This window comes from Dendrobium catenatum, unplaced genomic scaffold (assembly GCF_001605985.2).
Source record: "Dendrobium catenatum unplaced genomic scaffold, ASM160598v2 fragScaff_scaffold_9, whole genome shotgun sequence".
Classification (NCBI taxonomy): Eukaryota; Viridiplantae; Streptophyta; class Magnoliopsida; order Asparagales; family Orchidaceae; genus Dendrobium; species Dendrobium catenatum.
The window spans coordinates 1498556-1522894 of NW_021318471.1; the positions used below are offsets into that span (position 1 = coordinate 1498556).

At 35.3% G+C, this 24339-nt stretch overlaps 2 protein-coding genes across 9 annotated transcripts; both read right to left on the bottom strand.

Moving 5' to 3' along the window:
• Window positions 1-1436: 1436 nt before the first annotated feature.
• Window positions 1437-13123, bottom strand: LOC110092512 (nuclear pore complex protein NUP54). 2 transcript variants are annotated; one of them, XM_020817093.2, is made up of 10 exons: window positions 13005-13108; window positions 12438-12962; window positions 12311-12364; window positions 11835-11894; window positions 11638-11748; window positions 3321-3386; window positions 3165-3251; window positions 2971-3072; window positions 2621-2767; window positions 1437-1714 (listed from the first exon to the last, which is right to left on the bottom strand). In XM_020817093.2, exons 1-10 carry the CDS (start codon window positions 13029-13031, stop codon window positions 1577-1579), a joined length of 1317 nt encoding a protein of 438 aa, XP_020672752.1. In that variant the 5' UTR covers window positions 13032-13108; the 3' UTR covers window positions 1437-1576. The 2 variants fall into 2 exon arrangements, with proteins under 2 accessions (XP_020672752.1, XP_020672751.1); XM_020817092.2 differs by having other exon boundaries at window positions 12438-13123.
• Window positions 13124-15751: 2628 nt separating this feature from the next.
• LOC110092483 (F-box/kelch-repeat protein At1g67480) lies at window positions 15752-24339 on the bottom strand. 7 transcript variants are annotated; one of them, XM_028699601.1, is made up of 5 exons: window positions 24269-24339; window positions 18913-18982; window positions 17895-18798; window positions 16942-17118; window positions 15752-16473 (listed from the first exon to the last, which is right to left on the bottom strand). In XM_028699601.1, the coding sequence occupies exons 3-5, from the start codon at window positions 18410-18412 to the stop codon at window positions 16020-16022; spliced, it is 1149 nt and encodes a 382-aa protein (XP_028555434.1). In that variant the 5' UTR covers window positions 18413-18798; window positions 18913-18982; window positions 24269-24339; the 3' UTR covers window positions 15752-16019. The 7 variants fall into 7 exon arrangements, with proteins under 7 accessions (XP_028555434.1, XP_028555498.1, XP_028555521.1 ...); XM_028699665.1 differs by lacking the exon at window positions 24269-24339 and adding an exon at window positions 24161-24194; XM_028699688.1 differs by lacking the exon at window positions 24269-24339 and adding an exon at window positions 24009-24070.

The following is a 24339-nucleotide window of genomic DNA, read 5'->3' on the forward strand; positions in this document are numbered from 1 at the left end:
GTGGTACCCAGTGGTACTGAACGGTACCTAGCTGGATTTTATACTAGTGTGTAGATAGTTCTTCCCGTCTGCACTCCGCACCTAATAATCTCTCCTTGTTGTGGCCTTCTATGAAATAATTAGTATATAAGATAATAATTTGGGGATTTTAATTTTATTTGAGAATTTGTAATTTTGAGCAAATAGGGAGATGTTTTTAAATAAATCATTTTATTTATTTTCTAGAAAGCATGCATCAATAAAGGTATATTCAGGCTATAAAATTTCATATATATAAATGAAATTTAAAAGTGCATAAAACATTGAGAGAAAAAAATGCAAAGATTTTGTCTATATTAAAAGCAAGAATACTATCTTTTCCCAACAAAATGATAGAATTAACAGTTTCAGAAAATCATCATGGATTGAGAATTATGCAAATAAAATAATTTATGAAATAATAATAGCAAGTTCTCCTTGAAGTTTATATGTAAATGAATATGATCATATTATACTTTTAAGAAAAAAGAAATAAATTAATTAACATTTAAGATTTTATGTTCTTATCATTCATTTATGTTTATTCTTAATATTACGACTACCATAGTAACATATCCTAAATAATTAAATAGTAAATTTACAACATTAATAATTTGCATGCATATCGATATCATCCTTCTTTTGCATAATTTTATTTAAATTTACTTCAATTTAATTTAAATTAAAATTCTTTTTGAATAATTTTATTCTTATTTTCTAAAACAACTTTTTAATACAATTTTTTTTTAATAATTTTATTATTATTTTCTTGCTACCTTAAACATCTTTCTAATAAAAAATGTTATTTTTTTAACTAAAATTTATTTTAAGAACCAATAAGAAAATCTTCCCGAACAAAACCAAAGCATTAATTTGAGCTTGCGATTGATCAAAATGCCTAAACATAATAATGCTTTTTCAGACGTAATGCCTGAAAATCTCTAATTAAAAGAATAATTTTATTGAAATAGCTCAATTAGAGACATTCATAATATTTCGATCAAAGTTTCGTTGGTATAGCTTCCTTAATGTTTCAAGCTTACTATTTCTTGAAACGGCTTTTTAATATAAAAAATTTTTACCTAAAAATTTTTGTACTATAAAATTTTTTTAGAAAATATAAAAAATAATAGGAAAAGTATCCCAAATAAAGCCTAAAATAGGCGCGTTAAGGCTTTGTTTGGGATCATTTTTTTACTGCTTCTTAAAACAGCTTTCTAGTACAAAAGTTAAAATTTTTATACTCGAAAGCTGCTTTAAGAAGCAGCAAAAAAGCCATCCCAAACGAAGCCTAAGAAGCGACCCGTAATTTCCAAGTGGCTATCTTATAACATAAAATATTGGCCTGCAACCTAAAGTTCATTAAGTTGAAGAGAATAATAAATCTTCACGTAACGCAAAAATAAAATAAAAACAGGTTGCATGGACGAATCTTTTAGTTAGCTCAACTGCCCAGTCAAAATTGAATCCTTTTTTTTTTTTCATAAAATCCAGCGGCCACATGTTTAGGTAAATCCGATGCCAAAAAATCAAAATAATAATTATATAAAAAAAAAAATCAAAAGCTTTTCAAAGCTCGCCTACCTCCATCTTCCAGCTTGTCGCCGGCCTCCGACGTAATGATTTCCATGTCCCTTGTATCCTTCTTCAACACGTTGCCCAACCTGGCAATTGCTTCTGTTTGTAGCTGTAAAACCTAAGTGAAAAATGTCCAACTAGTCAGGTAATGGTAATAATAATATACCAGAGATGACTCTCATATCAAATAAATGCTTCAACTTCTCAAAACTTCTCCCAATGACTTCACAGAACACCGCAAGATGATGGAAGGCATGTGAGTTGGGAATGGGTGCTCGCATGGAGAGATTATTCTGCGCGGACAAAAGAGATAGCTTATCATCCAGAGACGAATAAGATGCAGCCACGTCATCCAGTACCGAGAAATACAGCGGACCGAGCCACAGTACCGAGTAGGGGATGACGTTACACATTTTCATTGGGCTCTGGACGGAGTTCTGCGTCCGCATAAAATAATTAATCGTTCTCATGTCACAAACCCAACACGGCAAGTGGGGGCATACAGATGCCATTTGGGAGGAGTTTCACAAACTTTAGTTATATTTATGAAGTACCAATATTTTCATATGGACGGTTGACATATCAAGCAGTGAATTCAAACAGTTGGAACTATATAGTATGAGTGTTTGGAACAGCTTTCTAATTGCTTTGTTTTTCAGACAACAATCGCAATTTCATTTGATAAAAAAAAAAAATTCGCAATTTCATTTGATTATTATATTCTCATTTTTTTTAAAATTTGAGGTGAAAAATTATTTTCTACGATTAGGTAAGTTGTTTTTCTCGTAACAACTTCACAATCAACTTTATAAAATACTAAGATTATTTCAAACAGATCCTAAATAATGGAAACAATTTTTAATATATATAGTGTAGAGTCTAATATGTGTTCTATATATTTTATGAAAATTTTAGTGCTGATATATTCATGCCTGTTCCTGTATTAGTGATTATTCATTATAGGTTCATTTTAGGTAGAAATTCTTTTGTGGAAAACATCACAACGGAAATATCTTTCCCTTACCACTTGCAAGTCCGCAAGGCTTCGCTCGTCAATCTTGACAGAACCAATATGATAGCTGGCTCCAATGCCACCAGCATTGGCTTGCAAACGAGATATGGATGACAAATTATGAACCTTTCTAGACAGCTCTCCTCCAGGTCCCTTAATCTAAGAGCATATAACATAGATGGTCAAGTTTTGAATGACCAGAGAGGAACAAACTGAGGCTTCATTTGGGATGGCTTTCTTGATGCTTCTTAAAGCAACTTTCTAGTATACAAAATTTAAATATTTGTACTTGAAATCTGCTTTAGAAGCAGCGAGAAAGCCGTCCCAAATGAAGCCTGAAAGTAAAGAAGGAACAGAGAGACCTGTCTTAGTATAGAATCCAACTTATCACCCAGATCAAGTTCACCTTTCATCAAGGGCATCCGAAGTCCTCTGCCCTCCAATGCTTCCACAATTCTCATAACCTTTGATCCAAAAAGATAAAGAATGTGCTAAAATTTTAATATAAAAGCATAGAGGAAAATCGTCATGAGGAGATATGGAATTCAAATCATACCCTCAAAAGCCTCCTTTGAAGGCATTGCTCTTTCTGATGCATCCTTTGGACCCATGGAAATACATCGGCTTGGATGTGCCTTTGAAGCTGTTGTATGGACAAAAATCATAGCAGCCATAAGAAGAAGAGTTCAGTCAGACAATACTGAAAGCATACCTCTTTCACATTAGATTGCGTCTTCTGCAACCTTTCAGCATCTGAAACAATAGTTTCATCCTGAATCTGTGACAAGAAAAATAGTATGATAATAAATTAATAATAAGCATTTTTAGAATTACAAATTTTAAATAAAGCAATTAAGAAATAGCAGAAACGGAATCTTCTACTACAATGAAAGTGATAAAGGTTTGAACTTGAGCAAAAATGGCAACATGAAAAGCTTCACTGTAGATATGTGTAGAGCTTTCTTCTCATTGCTATTGTTGTCATCTTCTTTATTAATAATCGCCATTGATTGTTAACTAACTCAAGTGTAATACTACATTTACTTTTATATATTTATCAATAAAGGGTTGAGTTTTCGATATAGAACATGATGAAGTTCTGCTAATATGTATTCCTCTGCTTCAGTTCTTGTTCTTGCAATTCAGTTTATATGCTGAAACTCAACATGGTATTAGAGCTTCTGATTTAGACAAAGGGGGGGTCAAATCAAACCCAAAAAAATTTGGTTTTGACTTCCCTTGAGCTTGCTAGCTCATTAATTTTTGAACTAAGAGTTAGCTCATTATGAGCTATGTTTTTAGTTCACTTATTAATTTATTAGTAGCTCATTAATTTTTTCTCTCTTCTCCTTCCCCTTGTCCATTAGTTTCCCGTGGATGGCTCTTGGGTTCCCGTGCCTTGGCTCCTTGGTTCCCACGGCTTCCTCCTTGGTTCTTGCGGTTGCCTCTTCGGGTTCCTAGCTGGGCTGCTTCCCGTGGCTTTTGGGGGGCTTTTCTGTGGCTATGGTGCTTTGTTTTCTGGAGTTGACTGTTGGCTTTTCATTTCCCTTATTTAATTAAGAATATGAAGGGTTTTTGTGGCTGTTTGTATTCCCCTCTCTTGTCTATAAATATAAAATGTTTTGTGGTTGTTTAAAGCATGTTATGTGAATGATTTTTGGAAATGTAAACATGGGGGTTTTGTTGGAAAAGCTTGCGAGCTTGTTCCATCTCTTCTACTCCTCTTCTAGGAAAGCTTGCGAGCGTCTCCTCTTTCGTCTCGGCTTCTAACCTCTTATTCTATCCACAAGTTTACACCCCACATGTATCCTTCTTCTCAAGGAAAGCAATTTATGAGTTTGTCTTTAATTTGTGTTTGTGTCGTTTGTAAGAGTCAATCGTTGTAAGTCTTTTATTTTATATAAGTAAAGTTTGTTTAATTTGTCCTTTTTATGCTTTTTATATTATCTAGAAAGGTTTAATTTTTCTAGCAAAAATTTGGGTCCCTTCTTTACTGTATCTACTATATTTTCTTTTAGACTTCTGCTTGTCTCTTTGCTACTGCTGCAATGAAACAGTCTTCAAATTCTTCCTCCTTTTCCCTCAATGCTATTCCTATTAAAATGAGTGATATACCCATTCCCCCCATGACCAATATAAAATCAGTGATTAATATTCAATTAAATATTAATAATCATCCTCACTGGAAAAGTAGATTGGACTATATCTACTTTTCTTTTGGAGATTCTTAAACTCTTTCCTGCTAATAGATTTGAGGGGTATCTTGATGGTTTCACTCCTAAACCAGTAAAACAACATCTCCTCGCTCATGGACCCATCTCCATTAATCCACATTTTTCCGCATGGAAGCTCATTGATCAAAATTTAGTTGCAGCCCTTCACCATTTCCCCTCCTTAGCTTCCTTATGTGCTTAACTTAGATACCCACGCATGACATTTGGCCTATGATTGAGTGCCGACTGCAATCCACAAATTGGTCTCGCATTTTACAACTGAAAAATGAACTTTATCAATTCAAAACGAAAGAAACACCTATGGCGTAGTATTTATCGAACATCAAGTAGAAGTTGATGTCATTGCTATAGCAGGTTCCTCCATTGAACACAAAGTTATTATATTATACACTCTCAATGTACTACCTCCTTCCTACAATGCTTTCAAGACATCTATTTGTACTAAACTACAAACGGTTAGTTTAGATGATAAGTATGCCCTGTTATGCAATGAAGAACTCAATATGCCCTGTTATGCAATGAAGAACTCAATATGCCCTGTTATGCAATGAAGAACTCAATATAGCTACCGATACTACTCACAACCAATCTTCTGCCAACTCCGCTGATCCTACCTTTGCATTTGTTGCATGTAGAGGCCGCCTCGCGGACATGGTTCTTCATTCTCCACTGGTCGTGGTCACCAATGCTCCTTGTCTCGTGGTGGTAGTTCTTCTTGAATACTTGCTCATGGTGGCAAATGTGGCCTGTCTTATTTGGACTATCAAATTTGTGGTAAACCAGGACATTCTTCTCTCAAATGTTGCATCGATCTGATCTGTCTTATCAGCCTAATCAACAAGCTCACATTGCGCATTAAACGGCTTCTTTTGCGGACTGGGTTCTGGATTTTGGAGCTTCTTCTCATTTTACTACTAATACCACTCAACTGCAATCGCTTCAACAATACTCTAGCACATCTCAAATTCAGGTTGTCAATAATAACAAGCTTTTCATAACTCATTCTGGTAAAGGAATTCTACCAACTCCTAACTGTATGCTTCACTTACCCCATATTTTTCCTGTTTCTAACCTCTCACATAATTTACTATATGTTCATCAACTAACTGTTGATAATGCTTCTGCTGTTATTTTTTATGCTCATGGCTTTACTATAAAGGACTCCACGACAAATCAAATCTTACTTTAGGGTCTCAGTTTTTAAGGTCTCTACCCTATTAAGCCCTTCACACATTTTTAGCCTTCCACCACATCTCTAGCAGCCTTCATCAGCTCTACTTCCAGCCCAAATATTTGGCATGAGAGTCTTGGCCATTCCTCGACTGCTACTCACAAGCTACTTTTAACTTTCTTCACTCACAACAAGGCAACTTCGTCTCTTTCTCACTGTTATTCATGTGCTTGTGCAAAATGTCATTAATTATCTTTTTCTTTAATTCATCCTAGAACTACTCAATATCTTGAAATTATTCATATTGATTTATGGGTGCCTTCCCCTATGTTATACATGCAAAATTATAAATATTATTTGCTTTTTGTTGATGATTTTACTCGTTTTTGTTGGTTTTATCCTTTAATATGCAAATCTAAAGTTTGCTCCAAATTTATTGATTTCAAGTTACTAGTTGAGAAAATTCCAGTAACCCATAAAAATACTTCAATTAGATGGAGAAGGTGAGTTTGTCAATGCTGATTTTCAATTACAATTACATAAATTTGGCATTCTTCGCCACATTAGTTGTTCTTATACTCCAAAGCAAAATGGTATTGTTGAATGAAAACACTGTCATCTTCTCGAAACTATAAATGCCTTGCTCTTTCAAGAAAATCTACCTTCTACTCTTTGGGTGGACACCCTCCTTACAACAACATACTTTTATCATAGACTCCATTCCAAAACTACTCATAACCTCTCTCCCTTTCAATGTATGCATCAACAACCACCCACATATAATCATCTTAAATTTTTTGGTTGCTTATGTTATCCATGGTTTCCTTCCAAAGTTCATAATAAAATTGAACCAAAATCCACTCATTGTGTGTTCCTTGGTTATGCCTCCAACAACAAAGGTTATAAATGCTTCAACCCACTCACAGGTCGCATCTATCTCAACATGTTCATTTTCATGAAACTATTTGTTCCTTACCTCTCAATCTCTCCACAGTCCAATAACTCTACTTCACCTCAGCATCCTCCTCCCCTTACGCTAGTTCCTTCCTCTAGTTTTTTTCCTCTTTTTTCTTCAAATACAACTGCACCTCCAACACAACATTCTGATACTCCAAATCTTGCAACTCCATCGACATTCGTCTGTGATGAACCTTCTTCCAATTCTACTGGTTCAGCTTCTTCTTTATCCTATTCTCTTATTTAGCCACCATGCATGTCAATGGCACAAACTGGGGCATGCCATGGCGCATAGCACGGTGCACATACGACAATATCTTCTTGGCCTGGTGCGGCGCATCAAAATAGTGCACGCTATTTGTGCCATACATGGTCAATGGCGCATGGTGTAAGGCGCAAATGACGAGTGCTATTTTGTTAACATGTTATAAATTTTAAATTGTAATTCATGATTAAGTAATAATTAAATGATAATCAATCCCAATATATTTCATGCCCGTGCTGATTTTGTAAGGCGCAAATGACGAGTGCTATTTACGGGTATTAAGTAATAATTAAATGATGAATACTTGCCTAGCTCATAACAAAATAGGGGAGTAGAGGGTAAATTCAAGTGCGGATAATAGGGTGAGGTGAGGGATAACTTAAATTTGACAAAGTTGGTAATACCTAACTGATTAAACTAAGCTAACTCTTTGAAAACCACAAACAAAATAAAGCCTGCATCTAAATCATTAAATTCAGATCTTTTATATATTCTAGGGAAAAGAATATCACTTTAGAATAGCACCCCATTTAAACAACAACATCAAGTTTGGACTTTTACAAGTGATGCAAAATGTCATAGGAAGAATACATACACAAAACACCTACGATAACATTTTTTCAACTTTTAGCTTAGGCAAGTATCAATCTCCTTGGAATCAAAACTAGAAAATATATGTAACTTGCTCTTAAAAATAATTTAAAGTTAGTCGAAATATGAAATTTAGTAAAAAAATTTGAGAATGAATAAAACAAAAATGCTTGCATTAGTAAAAAAATTGGCATGTAGCAAACTTTACCAATTCTCAATCTCATAAATAAAACCCATCACATAATACTTTAGATTAAAATAGCAAGGATAAAATACACTAATCAGAGTATAAAGGCGATACACCAATATAAGGAGAATCATTATGCTCAAAGAATTTGCATGATTGCATCAAACTAGCACGCACAAGTTCCAGATCAAAAATATTTTATTAAGTGGTTCATAAAAGATGCATGCCTCAAAGGTCCTCTTTATAATCCAAAAGATTCAAAATAAATAATTTCTTAGAATCCCCATAATCTAGTAAAGAATTGCAAGTTTCGATTCAGCTACATAAAAAACAAAATTTTTGTTCAACCATAGTGCCAATCCAACAACTTTTTGAATTTTGCAATAATGCAATTCAAAATATCAACAAATAAATATCTGATATTGACTATAATAAGAATCAAGTAGAAGAAAAAATCCAAATTAAATCAAAGACACGTGCCAAAAAGAAAGATAAAGCACACCTTTTAAGTAACAAATAACCGAGTAGAAGTGAAAATATAATTAAATTAGCAGCACCTTCCAAAGAAGGAAGACAAAGGATATGAATACAACCACAATAGGAAAACAATAGGGAAATTTTTATGAATAAGCATGATTTATATTTGTATTAACAATTTAAGCATGCCTAAAAAAAAATTTAAATATAGGCAAAGTCGCTCCTTTAAACGGCGACTTATGCTGACTAGGATAGTAGTCGTTATGATGACATGGCAAAGAAATGTTTGCATCAATAAGTCGCCTGAATAACGAACGATTTAATGCTATAGTCCTTTAATCCTGATTCTTACTACAGTAGCAAAGCCAAATCAAAGAAGGTAATTGCAAGCAGCAATATACCCAACTCCAAGTTGCATACAAATAAGGCAGCCAAACCAAACACAAGTTACGATGCAAAAAAAAAAAGAGTAGAAAGAAGAGGCCCATTGAAGCTCAGTTTTAGTACATAAAAAGTTTAAATGCCCTCATAAAAAGCTTTCCGCCACCTCATTCCATCCAAGGAAAATGATAAAGCTGACAAAAGGATTAAATTAGTTAAGATTTAGTGACTAGATGAGCTAAACTGAATATCTGAAAAATAAAATATAAGTCAAAATTGGACACACTTAAAAAGCCAAGGGCTTGTTTGATTATTTGAAAAAAGTCAAAAGGATACAGACATTAAGCTAGGATGATTTCATGCAAGGTGGTTTGACCAAGTATTTTCCTATTCGGTTGGATTACATCAAGGATCAGCCTTAAGCCTATATCTTTTTGCTTTAGTCATGAATGTTCTCACTAGACATTTGCAAGAGGTTGTACCTTACTGCTGATATTCTTCTTGTTGATAAGACTAGAGAGGGAGTTGAAGGTAAACTTGAATTATGGAGGTCAACCTTAGTACACTGATAAAAATAAAAATTTTATTTTCATTTAGGATGCTAAGAACACTAAAGATAATCATATTCTCACAACCTGCAATAAAAATTTAATCAAAATATCTCATCCCCCTATGTTGAATAACATCTTCTACGAAAAGCATGTTTTGATTCTCATTTTTACTGCACTTTACTTGAACTAAATATTTACTTCACCTATCTCTTTGCTTAGCTAACTTATACATATATATTTCGTCCTCCATAGTATCTAACCTCTTATATAAATCACTAAAAATTAATTCTTTATATCACATATTGCTTTTTTAAAATCCCTATAGGCCCTTCCATATATTTCCCAATTTTCTAAGATTTAATATATAAACCAATTTTTATAACAAAACTTCTTTTTTTTTTGCACATTTTGACCATACCAAGAACTATTTTTACTATTAAGAGTTTTTCCTTTTGATTATCTAAGCACATACTTTCCACTCTCCTCCTCCGGCTCCTTGCTAAAAATTAAGACCCTTTTTATTCACAAAAAGAAAAAAAAATCATTAGCTTCACATGAACTAAATTCACTCCAATTTAACTCCAAATACTATCTCAATCAAATCAAACCACACAACCCTGACCAAATTCAAAACCAACTTACCTTAGTCACAAACCCAAATAAAAGGTTAACCTCAATCATTTAGTGCAAAATTTAGATTGAATCAATCTTGCAGTGTGCATGAAGATCATCAAGCTTCTAGATATTTTTTCTAAATCATTGATAATGTTCTTAATAATATATGGTAAGAGCCTTTTTGTTATAATTGCAGATGATAGTGTTGTTCCTCCCAATCATTTCTTCTTCATCAGGTGAATTTCATATTCAAAATATAAATATCATAATAAATTTTCCTGTTGTCTCTACATTCGGGTGGATTTCCCATAAATTTGATTTCATCAACTCGATAATACAGTCAAAGGCCAACTCAACAGCACAGTAAAACGCCTTTAGTCTTTTCAGCACTTGGCATTTCGAATATACATAATATAGTTCTTCACAAACAAAGGGTATTAATACATCATGTTTACTTACAATTATATGCCTTATGTCATTTATAATTTTAGATCAGGTTAGCAAGTATAACATACTCATGCCTTTCTCATCATCCTTATTTGTTGTTTGTTATTTGTCAAGGATATATAATCACTTTCCATTTGGTCATTCATGACATTATCTTAATGTTAATAAGGTTAGAATGCCAATAAATAGAAGGCATTGGGACATAAATCAAGCTTGTTGATGATGGAATAAAAAATAGTTTTTTTTTTACCATTCTCTCTGGATATCAATTCCTCCTATTTCTCCTAGTTGTGAAGCTCTTCTTCTTCCATCCTCTTGCTCCCAACCTCTTCAGGCATTCATTCTTCTAGTCTTCTACATCTACTTCATCTCTTTAACTCCTCAAATATTCCACTACATTGGAAACTTCTCTTCTTAACAATTTAAGGTTAAAAATCCAACATGATCATCATTTCAGCAGCCCGTTTAGAATCACAAGGAGTCTGGTTGCATAAATAACTGATAAAGGCAGCATGAATGCTCAGGTTTATGCTGAAGTAGAAAAATTGAGTATGCATACAATACCTCTTACCGCTAGTAGTAAAGCTGACTTAAGAATATATGAATTTCAAATACCCCTATAGCCATAACTGCAAAATTCTATTCATCAAAGTATCAACTTCTCGATACCAAAATTACAAGTTCCGATTTTGTAAATTGTTTGAGAACATTGATTGGTACTCAAAAAGTAAAGTTCAAGTTGTTGCAAAAGATAAAATAAATATACGCTTTCTTCCTGATTTTGTCACAATTGGCACATGGAAGTGTCATTTTACTGCCACTGCAAAGAAAACATAATGATAAAACTAGGAAAATAATTAAAAAAAAAAAGATGACAAAAGTGTCAAGTTAGCAATAATTGATATCATAAAAGGAGAACAACCATCTATAAAAAGTTTAGAATAAATATCAAGTGAAAAGAAGCTGTCACAGACAATGCCTTGACTCCTGCACAAATTAATGAAACATGACTAATGATAGATTAAATGATGATTCAACAAGTAGAGCATATTCTCCATTATATAAAAATTGACAAAAAAGGTTACTTCAAAACTGCAACTGATATAACGGGGAAAAAGTTCTTCAAATGTTACAAACCAAAAACCTATAATACCTTGATTCGATTTGAAAGGCCCTTGAATCCCTGAACAAGCTCAGGCCATAACCTCTCCCGGTCCACACTCTCCATTCCCTCCAGCTTCCCCATTGCCTCCGCCCACATGATCTAAAACACCTAATTTAGTACACCGTCACGTAAAAACAGTTCAAGATAACCTAAACCAAGCTCACCCAAAACTAGATGGAACTCACATCAGAAACACCAACAGGTTTCACCCTAGCCGCCGGATCAGTCACGCTAAAAAGCAAATGCTACAGGAAAACAAAAAAGGGTCATAAATTTCAAAACCAAAATGGCACTGCATGCTTAGGGGCAGTTTGGTTGAAAGATTTAACAAGAATAAGGCTAAAATCTAGGAAAATATTTTTTTTTTTTTTGCAACCTAAAATAAATCCTGTTTTACTCATTTTTTTGGCTAAATCATGGATTTAGCAAATCCAGGTGATTTAAACTTCTACTCTCTTTTTTTTTCTTCATTTATCTTGTAAATCTTGAAAATACTTGCCAAAAAGTTTACTGGAATTTAAGCGAATTTAACATATATCATGCCAAACAGTTTATCGTGATTTAATCCTATGAGGATTTACTATATATGGATTTACAAGATTTACTAACATACTTGTATCAAAACAGCCTCTTAAATTCAAAACAAAATCAAGAAAATTACCCTGAAGGAATATTTGGGGTTGGCTGGTTCCTCTTTGTAGGCATCTACGATCGCCTGGCAAAGTAAATACCACAATAGTTAGACAGAACTTTCAACGGTTAGCCTAGGGTTTAAGAATGCAGCAGACCAAGACGTCACGGTCGGTGAGGTTGAGAGTGAGTGGGGCGACGGGTGCCATCTGTGTGGTAATTTGCGCATTGGGCTGGAAGGTGAAAGATGGGACTTGCTGCTGCTGTTGCTGAGGAAAGAAGGAGAAGGATGGCTGCGCTTGCTGCAGAGGTTGAACTGGTTGGGGTTGTTGGAGGAAGGGGGTCGAAGAGGAACCGAAAGCCGGCGTCGAAGGCGTACCGAACCACGGCATAGACGGCGTCCCGAATGCCGGCGTGGCAAACGGCGAGCCAAACGCCGGCGTGGAAAACGACGCGCCGAACGCCGGCGTCGAAAACGGCGTGCCGAACGCCGGAGATGAGCCGAATGCCAGCGTGGTGGAGGGCGTCGCAAATGATGGAGTGGAGGGGGTGCCGAACGCAGGAGTTGAAGAGGGGGTTCCGAACGCAGGGGTTGAAGAAGGGGTTCCGAACGCAGGGGTTGAAGAGGGAGTTCCGAACGCAGGGGTTGAAGGAGTGCCGAAGCCCGATGGAGAGCCGAACGCAGGGGTTGAAGGAGTGCCGAAGCCCGATGGAGAGCCGAACGCCGGCGACGACGAATGTGTTCCGAACATCTCTCCTGTTTGGAATCTAGATCAGTAATTAGGGTTTAGATCGGCGCCATGGCAAATTGCCGGAGTGCTAACGAGAGAAATAAGACGATCGATTCGATCGATTTAATACGATCAGCGCTCGGAAGTCGGAACTCTTTACTGCAGTCGAGTCGCCGAGTAAACCTTGATTTGTGTTTTTGCTCTAATTCGAACTAAAATTTTGACCTCTATTATGAGAGAACAAAATTAATATATTATGATAGTATATTCTGATAGAAATTAACATTTTTAAAATTCATCATAATTAATTTTAATAATAAGTATGCAATTTTTTTATTTATGTATTTGAATGGACTTTTTTTTTTTTTTTGGACTCTTGATTCAATTGATTCATTATAAAAGAAAATTATAAATATAATTATATTTATAATAAAACCTTTATTTAGGTAGGAAAGATAGCTATAAATTTTAATTATATTCATAATTTTGCTTTGAATTTTAATATATTTTATATAATTATTTTAAAATAAAGTATTCAAGATTTTTTTTTTACATTTAGGCCAATTAAAGCAGATTCGCACACACATCGCATATACAAGACTCAAACCCAAGACCTCTCAGTTGGTAGTCTAAGTTATCAATGTGAGCTATGTAATTATTCAAAATGTAAAAGTCTAGTCTCCGTTTCGACTAATTCGTTCATCGAGTTTGGCTCACAATATTTGTTGAGTTTTGAGTTGCACCCTATTCAGATATCCTTCTTAAGTGAATAAAACATTTAGTAGGATGCTAGTCATTTGAACCTATTTAAACCAACTACAACTAGACATTGATGTGGCGTATCATGGTACCAGAATATTCCGGTGATATCATTACCTTGCTTATATCTCCACTACCGCTTGCAGCTTTAGTTAGTTATTGCTTTCTCTGCCAATTAGTGGCCAGCTCAGCATTTAGCATTTCTTTTAGTATTTTTCGTTATTAGAAACGGCTTATGTAATACCTGGAGATAGCATGTTTTGGAGCAGATTTGAATACAGCTACACTGGAATTACCCACACTCTCTCTTATTCTTCTCCTTCGTCTCCTTCTTGCTTGCTCTGTTCTTTTCTTTCTTCTCTCTGTTTTGCAGGTTTACCCGGTTTTCACACCAGACATGATTCAAGCATGTTCAATTTTAAAGAACTCACCAAGCATCTTATCACTCTTATGCGAAATTAGCCTATCATATGTTGACTTCTTAATTCTTGCTTTTCATATCCTAAAATGGCTTAAAAACTTAGAAATATTATGGTCCCATAGTATTAAGAAATCAATCTTATCATCTTATCTCTCAATTTAATCTTAAAAAAAATGTCATTCTTGCAAATCCCTAAACCCACTCTGATAGCAATTTATTAAAGTTTTATACAACATATTTTTAAGCGAGTGGTCAAACTTTTCAAACGAAATAAGAATCAAAATAGTTTTTTTATTTTTAATGAAGGATCAAAATGATTTCCAACTATTTAAAAGCCTCATTTTAATACCTTGAATTTTTTAATAGGGATCTAAATGATCTCACTGAGGGACTAATTTGATCATTATTTAAGGAGCTGAGGGGCTCAATTAATATTTTTACGTAGTTAGGTACTATTTTGATTTTGCGGAAAATATTAGAGAAACAATTCAATTTTTTTTTTGTTCCATTTCCAAAATGAGAATTACTTTTTGCAATAGGGCATAATATTTCAAGTTATATGCTTAAAAAATTAAATCTCACATAAGGGAATGTCATTTCTAATATTTTATAATCAAGCCATTCTAAGCTACCTCTACTTTTTTTAACATGGACAAAATCTAATACACATACTCTCTTAATCAGGTCATCAGAAGATTGACATTTTATGCGACCAACCATCTAAGTCAACTCTCTCTAATCTTATCTGTCACAAGAGCCACTCCAATATTTTCACATATTTAATTGGTTTCACACTTCTCTAAATATACAACCACTCATTCATCTGAACATCCTCATCTTAGCAACACTTAACTTTATGCTTTATTTTAATGACCAACATTATACATCATAAAATATTATAGGTCTCACCACCATTTATAAAAATTTTCCTTAAGTTTGAAAGGTATTTTTTCTATCACACAACAAGTTTGATGCATTCATCTACTTTAACCGTCCAACCTAAATTCTACTAATAATATCCTCATCTATTTCACCATTATTTTGAAAAATAGACCCAAATCTCTAAAATGTATACTCTTTTTAATGACTTAATCATCCAAAGTAACAATCCCCCAGCCCCCCATGTCCCGATCTACAAACAAAGAAATTAGGGAAGAACAATAAAGAACATGAGCAATTATGAATAATTGGCACAAAAGTTCCTACAACAACAGGAGAAAATAAGATATTATCTTTTATTTCATCCACAAACTTAGATTCTAGATTTGCAATCTTCATTCATATCATAATCAATAATTCATGCATTTTGTCACAAACCAATATAAATCAAACTTATAATATGCCACCCAACTCTTAGCATGAAGAAATCAAGGAAATATCTCACTTGATCCACCATTATGATTTCTCCCATAAAACTAACCATACAAGTCATAAAGATAACCCTCCAATTACACAATGTAACTCATGGTCTACAAAAAGTTATAATTCATTGATGAACCCAAAACTAAAGCCAATAAATAGTTAGCGCTCCTTAACATCCCAATATGATTAAGCCATTTAATGACAAAAGCAGAAAAAAGTCACAACTCACAAAGGAACTACAAAACATTTAGGTTTTGTTTGGGACAATTTTTTTGTTGCTTTAAGAAGCATTCGAGTACAAAAATTTCAACTTTTGTTCTAAAAAATTGCTTTAAGAAGCAGTAAACAAACTATCTCAAACGAAGCATGCGAAAAAAACACGAATTAAATCAAAATACATGAGCTTAAAATTGTCAACCTTTTCAACAAGACAAATAAAAACATTAAAGGACAAGCGAAACTAAAGATTAAGCTTTGATAGTTGCAGTGCAAAGACAAGGACCAGATAGCTTCAGCGACGAAGTGTGCCACTCTGATCCAGCAGGGGCAGCCGGATCATAAATAAGCGTACCATATCCAGGATCCTCCTCCAGGGAGAAGAGCAGGAGCTTGTCGTCGAGGATGCCAAATTGGAAACCAATGGTGGAGCTCCCGGTGAGAGGTACCGGAATCTTCCTCCATGAGTTGTCTGCAGGGTCGAAAATGGCTAGCATTCTTTGATTCTTCCACTCCATGCAGAAGAGCTGCTTTCCCAGCACTGCATGAGCGGTGACCATAACACATCCAGGATTCTTCATTTCACACCATGAATGCCCTTCAGGGCTGTACACATCCACGAACCTGGAGTTGCCTATGGTGAAGCTTGAACGACCTCCCATGACATAAAGCTTGCCGCCGAAGCTACAGGCGAAACAGCCGTACCTGGGCCGCCGGAGGTTCTCGATCAGAGTCCATTCATTCATGTCTGGGTCGTAGACCTCTGCAATCGAGAGGCTCTCACCGTCTGATCCGTAGCCGCCTACTGCATAGATCATGCCATTAACTTCAGTGCAGGCGAAGTCATAGCGAGCAACATTCATCTTTGCAAGCATGGTCCACCTGGGATATTTGCAAGAATGTAATGGCAAATTTCATAGGGAAAAAAGAACATCCTTTACGTTAAGCTAATGCCATATAGTAAAAAGGTTAAGGGCATTTCCAACCGAAAGGTAAAATTTTCGTTATTTGGTTGCGGGTAAAAAGTGGGACGCCATCACCGCTATTTTTCTATCTCTACCGAACTTGCCGAAGAAACACGACAAAAAGAGAACGACCGTTACCTTCGCAAAAGGGGGCAAAATGGAGTTCGGTTGGAGATGAATCCCGAAGCTACAGGCGAAACAGCCGTACCTGGGCCGCCGGAGGTTCTCGATCAGAGTCCATTCATTCATGTCTGGGTCGTAGACCTCTGCAATCGAGAGGCTCTCACCGTCTGATCCGTAGCCGCCTACTGCATAGATCATGCCATTAACTTCAGTGCAGGCGAAGTCATAGCGAGCAACATTCATCTTTGCAAGCATGGTCCACCTGGGATATGTAATGGCAGCTTTCATAGGGAAAAAAGAACATCCTTTATGTTAAGCTAATGTCATATAGTAAAAAAAAGGTTAAGGGCATCTCCAACCGAACTCCAACGCTTGAACGGTTAAACTTCCACTAATTGATTGCGGGTGAACTGTGAAACGTCAATATTGACGTTACACTGTTCATCACCGCTATTTTTCTGTCTCTAACGAACTTGCCGAAGAAACGTGCAAAAAAGAGAACGACCTTCACCTTCGAAACGGGGCAAAATGGATTTCAGTTGGGGATTAATCACGGCATTTTTTAGATTCACGATATTTTGGAGTGAAAAATGAGATTTTTGGCTGGAGATGCCCTAAGCCTAAGTTATGAAGAATGACTTAGAAGGGGTGCTGAAAGTTTCAGCATACAAGAATGACTTGCTTTCGGCACACGGGCTGAAGCAAAGAATTTCAGTAACTCATTGAAGTTTGTATGGGGGTTGAATTTTCACACGGTAGGATATTTTAGCTTTCTTTAAAAGAAATAGAGCCACTCGTCAAAGACCAGAATCAATTAATCACCTACTTAACTAGCTCGAAATCTTTTTCAAAGCAGGCAAGCCATTCACCTATGAGTTACTATCAATATTGTTGGTCTTCAGAAATCATAAAGAATTTTCAAAGTGTTGCCGAGAAAAAGGATATCTTAGTATTGACAAACATCAATACATGTAAAGATACAAAATCATTTAGAACTTGAAAGAAATCATGAGGAACAAAAATTTATGAAAGGCAAACCTGTTAAGCCGAGCATCATATTGATAAACATCGGCTGAAGTACTTTGAATTCCATCATTCACAGAAAATCCACCAATAACCAACAGCTTTCCATCAAAAACAACTGTACTAAAACCCGCTTTTACTGAACCTGGCATTGGAGGAAGCATCCAGGTTTTGCCTTCTAACGAGCTCATGACTTCCCAGTGGCTCCCTTTCCCATCTATATCACTAGTTAAGAAATAGAGCCACTCCTCAAGCATACCAGTTTCCTTCCTCACAGGGATGAAGTCCTTGCTCTGAATAAACATCCTCCATCTCTTGCAAACAGCACCCATAATAGGGGTGTATTTTCGAGGAATGAGTGCGAGGCAGAACATTGCAATGTCGTCAGGTAAACCAGGCAAGATGGAACAGAATGAGTCATGTAGTGATTGTTGGTTTAGCCGGTTCGAAATTTTTGAGTTATGTTGAACAGCAGTAGAGAAACACATCTCTGATTCAACCACCCGTTTCATAACACCAGCAAGGTCAGGCATCCCTAACTTAGCTTTGTAGGTGACTAAATTACTTCAATGAAGGGACACTGTCCAAATTAATCTGCTGGTTCAGTAACGGAATCTCCAAATGTGCTGACAAACAGCATCTAACAATGGTAGAGATTGAAGAGCAATAGTTCATGAAGCCCATTGTTTATATAACGATTCATGATATGCATCATTAATAGGAATTTTAAGGGACAAAGGTATGAAAGATGCTTGAATATGTGTAGATTTCAATGTAGCCACCGGTTTTTTCGCGGCTATCTCAAATGCCATTCCAGAGCTGCTTCTCGGCAAAATGTCAAAAAGAATTGATTGTTGGTGTTTTAGATATTGATTCTCCGTGTTACAATAGTTCTGCTGACCACACATTGCCCTGGTACCTACGGTAATTACAAAGTAAACAGATAAACAAAGAGTTAACTAAAATATAGACATTATATGCCTGGTTTCTTGGACAAAAACACGTTTTAGATAGAGAGATTGGAGACCATTACCATAAACAACCAAAAAGTTAAGCAGTATTTATCCTGCAGTGGCTTCCATTTCCACACAATGCTGATACAACTGCAATGAGTCATAGGCAAAGTTGAGTGGGATCTTTTAGTCATAAAAGAAACACTATGGATTAAGGTTGATATTCAGGTTTAAGAAAGTGGGTGTCAACTAATTTAGGCTTCGTTTGAGATGGCTTTTTTATTGCTTCTTGAAGTAACTTTCTAGTACAAAATTTTGCTGCTTCTTGAAGCGCCTTTCTAGAACAAAAATTTTAATTTTTGTACTATAAAGCCGTTTCAAGAAGCAGTAAGAAAGCCGTCCCAAACGAAGCCTTAGTCAACAAAAATCTTGAAAGATATTGCCAAAGTACTATGATTGAATCCCTCCAATATCATAGTTGTGCTTTGCTCCCTCAAAAAAAAAAAAAGTCTAAGAAATCCCATAGTGCATGAAGCATCAAAATGAGTTGGGGTTTGGGAAGGACAGACATGATCATGTCATGCATTTTGCCCTAGACGATCAAGCGGTAACTTACAACCTATTTCAGTTCATGACAATAGGAACGTAGAAAATGTTAAAGCTACAGAAATTTCCATCTACTTAAGCATCCCTTCCTATGGTCATTAGCCAATGGACACTTCAAAAAGAAATGATATAAATGTTGTCACACCATGAAACTACTTTCAAATATCTGATTAAGTACGCATTAGGGTTCACTATCATAATTTTAATTAACAAAGCAACATCACAGAAATCATCCTCATCTATTATAACAAAAAGCCTAGATAATATTCATCATGGGTAATTTTATGCATTTTTTTACAACAGAATCCTAAAAAAGCAAGTTATAACAAGATTCAGAACCCATGTTGCTCATTAAAATGAGATATTAAATAAATCAGACTAATATCCTTGAAACGACCATAATTAAGTTTGATAAAAGTGTGCATAACCACGTTCAATCTGCTTGCTCAGACCAAGCACCAAGAAAATGAACATTTAAGGAATGCCTTCAAACCTCAAGCAAACAAAGATCAGATAAGCTAATATTCCAAAACAAGCAAAAACTCATAGATCCGAAGTTATAACGCCTTAAACTGTTAAAGAACTAAGACAAACAAACCAAGAAAAAAAATAAAAAAAATTCCCCTCTACCGATTCAATAATCATGCAAGCCTCTTTTCAAACAAAAATCCCTCAATAGTAACGCCAAAATAAACGTAGAAGTTAACTGAACCACGAACATCTAAATTAAAGAAAGCGTCAATCATTTATAAAAAAAAAAAACGAGGCAAGATCCAGCCAACCAATGAATTTTCCTTCCCGCAACAATTCCGGATCACAGAAAACTGGGCCGTTTTTCTTCAAATTTAGGAAAAAGCCTAGAATTCAACCTTTCGATGACAACCACATACCTCAATAGAAGTCTGAAATTCAGAGCTCCAATCAATTCAAGCGGAGGAGGACAATGATGATCAAGCGGAGAGGCAGAGAGATGGCCAGGGAGACGTATTTAAAGGGGGGTGGAAAGGGTTGAAAGGAACCGGATAGGGACGCCACACCACCAGCTCGTAATAGTAAGAGGCTGTGGGCAGTAAACGATAAGTAATTTAAATGGATAAATATCAATTTAGTTTATTTTATCTTCTTTTCATTTAACGCGGATTTCGGCCAAATGAAGGTTAGCTATTTTTAGATTTATTTTTGTATTTGAGAAATTTTTGTGAAATTTTTTATAATTTATTTTTAATTAACTTTAAAATATGAGAGCACATAAGTTTTTTTTTTCTATTTTTTTAAATCTATTTAAGATGATTGAATATTTTGTAAAGATAATTATGAAGTTATAAAGATTCTCTTTTTTCTTTAAGGCACCTATAAATACTTTAAATTTATTTATTTTTTTAAATCTGAAATCTTCTTTGATAAAGTTTTATTCTAATTGGATCAAACTATGCTTCATTAACTTTATCAAAGGTCTGAAGAGATTTGAGCAAAAATTGGTGCGATTTTTTAGTAAAGTTTGAATGATGTACTAACAAAATTTAAATCAAATTCAAATATGCTAAGAATAATGCTCTAAAATGACGGTTGCAGGATGACTCTAACTGATTTGAGTAGTGTTTAAACCATATTAGAATTTGGTTCCAATAACATTCAAATCCTGATCGACCCACGTTCAAATAAGATATTACAATAGTTTGAATATTTTAGAATTTAACATAAACAGCATATAGCAATAAAGCGGCGAACGGTGTATAATAACAATTCAAATAAGCTTTTGGTCTCCATCAAAATTACATAAATATGTTTTATATTCGCTTTGATCTTAAGATATAACAAAGTTCTAATTAAAAAAAAAAAAAAAACTTTTATCTATGATTGTTGAAATTGATGTGAAACTATTTTGTCCATTCGAAGCTCAACATCATAATTTTCTTATGTTGTTGAACAAAGAAAGCTCAACAAAAGGACAAAGAAATTGGCAGTGTAGAATGATTAGAAGTGCATGCACAAAGGAGTAGGGGAATGACAGAATGTTATCACTCAATATTTTTAGAAGGAAATACATGAGTGGCGACATAGGGATATTGAGGGCAGTTTCATCTGAAAGCAAAATGAGGCATTTTTTTTTCCAAATAAATAAATAATGTGGATATTTTGCTTATTAGATGAACCATGAGATTTCTAAAATGAAAAATTAAATCTTTTTTATGTCCTGTAACTTAAAATTCTAATTCCGGTCAAGTGGAGGTGCATTGATGATGATAGTTCGATAATGGCAACATTCTGACAATGAAAGTCGTGCAGTGGTTATCTGATGATGATGTTTGGACGGTGACAGCTAGATGCCAAACGCCAAATAATAGCAATCCAGTAGAGAAGAAAAAAACGGCGTTAGTCCAACGATGGTGGTTTGCATGATATAGGTGATTTGAAGGTGGAGGTTGAGCTTTGACTGACCGGCAATGATGATTGGGTGCAATGATTTGACGATGGAGGCCAAGTATTGGTGGTATAACGGTGAAGGCTGGATTTAGATGCTTTGATAGAGGCTGTCGGATAGAGGTTTTTCGGCAATGGTGGTCCAATAACTATGTTCGATGACAGTGACGGTGAGCAGTGGTTGAAAAATTGGCCAATATAGAGAGCCACGGAGAGCCAGAACCGAGAAATAGAGAAAAAAGAAAATATTTGATTAATTGGAGGTGGAGGATAAAGAGGTGTTTAAATAGAATACTACATGTACAAAGGTAAATACAACAGGTAAGATGAGGCTAATATGGACCGCAGGATGACACTCCCCTGCAAATTAATCATTCGTGGAACGAATGGTTGATTTGGAGCAGGGATCGTTGAAGCGAGCGAATGAGAAGGGTTTCTTCATAATATCAGCAATCTGATATTTGGAGGAAATATGCTGGATGACAATGTTGCCGGCATTGAGATGTTGACGAATGAATTTGTAGTCGATCTCAATGTGTTTAGTTCGTGCGTGAAAGACTGGATTCTTAGCAATAGCTATGACGGAGATATTGTCACAGTTGATTGTTGTAGGAGAGCTTTGAGAAAGATTTAGTTCTGCTGCTAGGCTCCATATATATCCAAATCATGTCAGAGGTAGCCGCATAGAGGGCCCTGTATTCAGCCTCCGTAGAGGATTTAGTAACGGTCACCTGTTTCTTTACCGACCATGAGATTAGATTTGGTCCTAAAAAAGTGCAAAATCCGAAAATAGATTTCTGATCAGAGGAGTCAGATGCCCAGTCGGCATCGGTGTATGTCCGAAGTTGTAAATCACTGGTAGTAATAGGTAATCCGAGATTTAAGGTACCTTTTATGTACCTTAATAAGCGTTTTAAAGATTGGTAGTCTTGAAGAGTTGTTGTTGCATATGTTGGCATACGCGATTTGTTGCGTATGCAATGTCTGGACGTGTTATGGTTAGGTACTGAAGAGATCTGGCTAGACGGCAGTATAGAGATGGGTCTTTAAAGGGTTGATTGTTGGTGTGCTGATGTTTTGTGGTCGGGGGAGTGTGCGGAATCTTGATCCCCCATTGTTGGCTCTGATACCATGAAAAATTGGCTGTGATAGAGAGCCACGGAGAGCCAGAACCGGGAAACAGAGAAAAGAGAAAATATTTGATTAATTGGAGAAGGAGGATACATAGGTGTTTAAATAGAATACTACATGTACAAAGGTAAATACAAAAGGTAAGATGAGGCTAATATGGACCGCAGGCTGACAGTGGTCACCGATGGCTACAGTCGGGCAGTGATCCAATGTCAGTAGTCAGGCAATTGTTTGGCATTAATGCTCGATTGGAGCTTCTAAATTCTCGATCCCTCAGCTCTCTTGAATTTCATGCCAATAGCCCTTTTCATGTAGAAAGTCATTCTAAAGTTTAGAATGAAAGAAATAACTTTAAAAAAAAATGTAGAAAGTCATTCTATTTTTAAATTTTGAGTGCAACACTTTGTAGAAATATCAAATATATTCAAAATAAAAAACTTCATTGGATAGCCTGTATTAATTTCCTTAATATAGGCAATTATTTAATCATTGAAGTACTTAATAATATCAAAACTAAGCTATCTTGAGCTCATTGGATTCGTCTCGTCGAGACACTCATCTTACTATAAGTAAGAAAAATTCAAATATCAACCAATCATCTAATTAATATCACTATGTTTTTAATTTTATTTTAGTATTAATTTTTTGACTCAAACACTTTTAATTAAATCCTCTAATTTGTTTGTCAATTCCCCGCCCCCCAGCAAGTTATAACAAGATTCAGAACCCATGTTGCTCATTAAAATGAGATATTAAATAAATCAGACTAATATCCTTGAAACGACCATAATTAAGTTTGATAAAAGTGTGCATAACCACGTTCAATCTGCTTGCTCAGACCAAGCACCAAGAAAATGAACATTTAAGGAATGCCTTCAAACCTCAAGCAAACAAAGATCAGATAAGCTAATATTCCAAAACAAGCAAAAACTCATAGATCCGAAGTTATAACGCCTTAAACTGTTAAAGAACTAAGACAAACAAACCAAGAAAAAAAATAAAAAAAATTCCCCTCTACCGATTCAATAATCATGCAAGCCTCTTTTCAAACAAAAATCCCTCAATAGTAACGCCAAAATAAACGTAGAAGTTAACTGAACCACGAACATCTAAATTAAAGAAAGCGTCAATCATTTATAAAAAAAAAAAACGAGGCAAGATCCAGCCAACCAATGAATTTTCCTTCCCGCAACAATTCCGGATCACAGAAAACTGGGCCGTTTTTCTTCAAATTTAGGAAAAAGCCTAGAATTCAACCTTTCGATGACAACCACATACCTCAATAGAAGTCTGAAATTCAGAGCTCCAATCAATTCAAGCGGAGGAGGACAATGATGATCAAGCGGAGA

Bases quoted from the DNA above. Each gene is read 5' to 3' on its own strand.
- LOC110092512 (XM_020817092.2), bottom strand. From the start codon at position 13,031: ATGTTCGGAACACATTCGTCGTCGCCGGCGTTCGGCTCTCCATCGGGC. The intron at 11,895-12,310 runs GTAATTTTCTTG...GTTTTCCTGTAG, and splicing joins ACCCCAAATATTCCTTCAGG to CATTTGCTTTTTAGCGTGAC. The intron at 3,073-3,164 runs GTATGATTTGAA...TTTGGATCAAAG, and splicing joins TTCAAAGGAGGCTTTTGAGG to GTTATGAGAATTGTGGAAGC.
- LOC110092483 (XM_028699601.1), bottom strand. From the start codon at position 18,412: ATGCCTGACCTTGCTGGTGTTATGAAACGGGTGGTTGAATCAGAGATG. The intron at 17,119-17,894 runs GTTTGCCTTTCA...TACATATCCCAG, and splicing joins TATGATGCTCGGCTTAACAG to GTGGACCATGCTTGCAAAGA. The intron at 16,474-16,941 runs GTACGGCTGTTT...CCGGCGGCCCAG, and splicing joins GAGAACCTCCGGCGGCCCAG to GTACGGCTGTTTCGCCTGTA.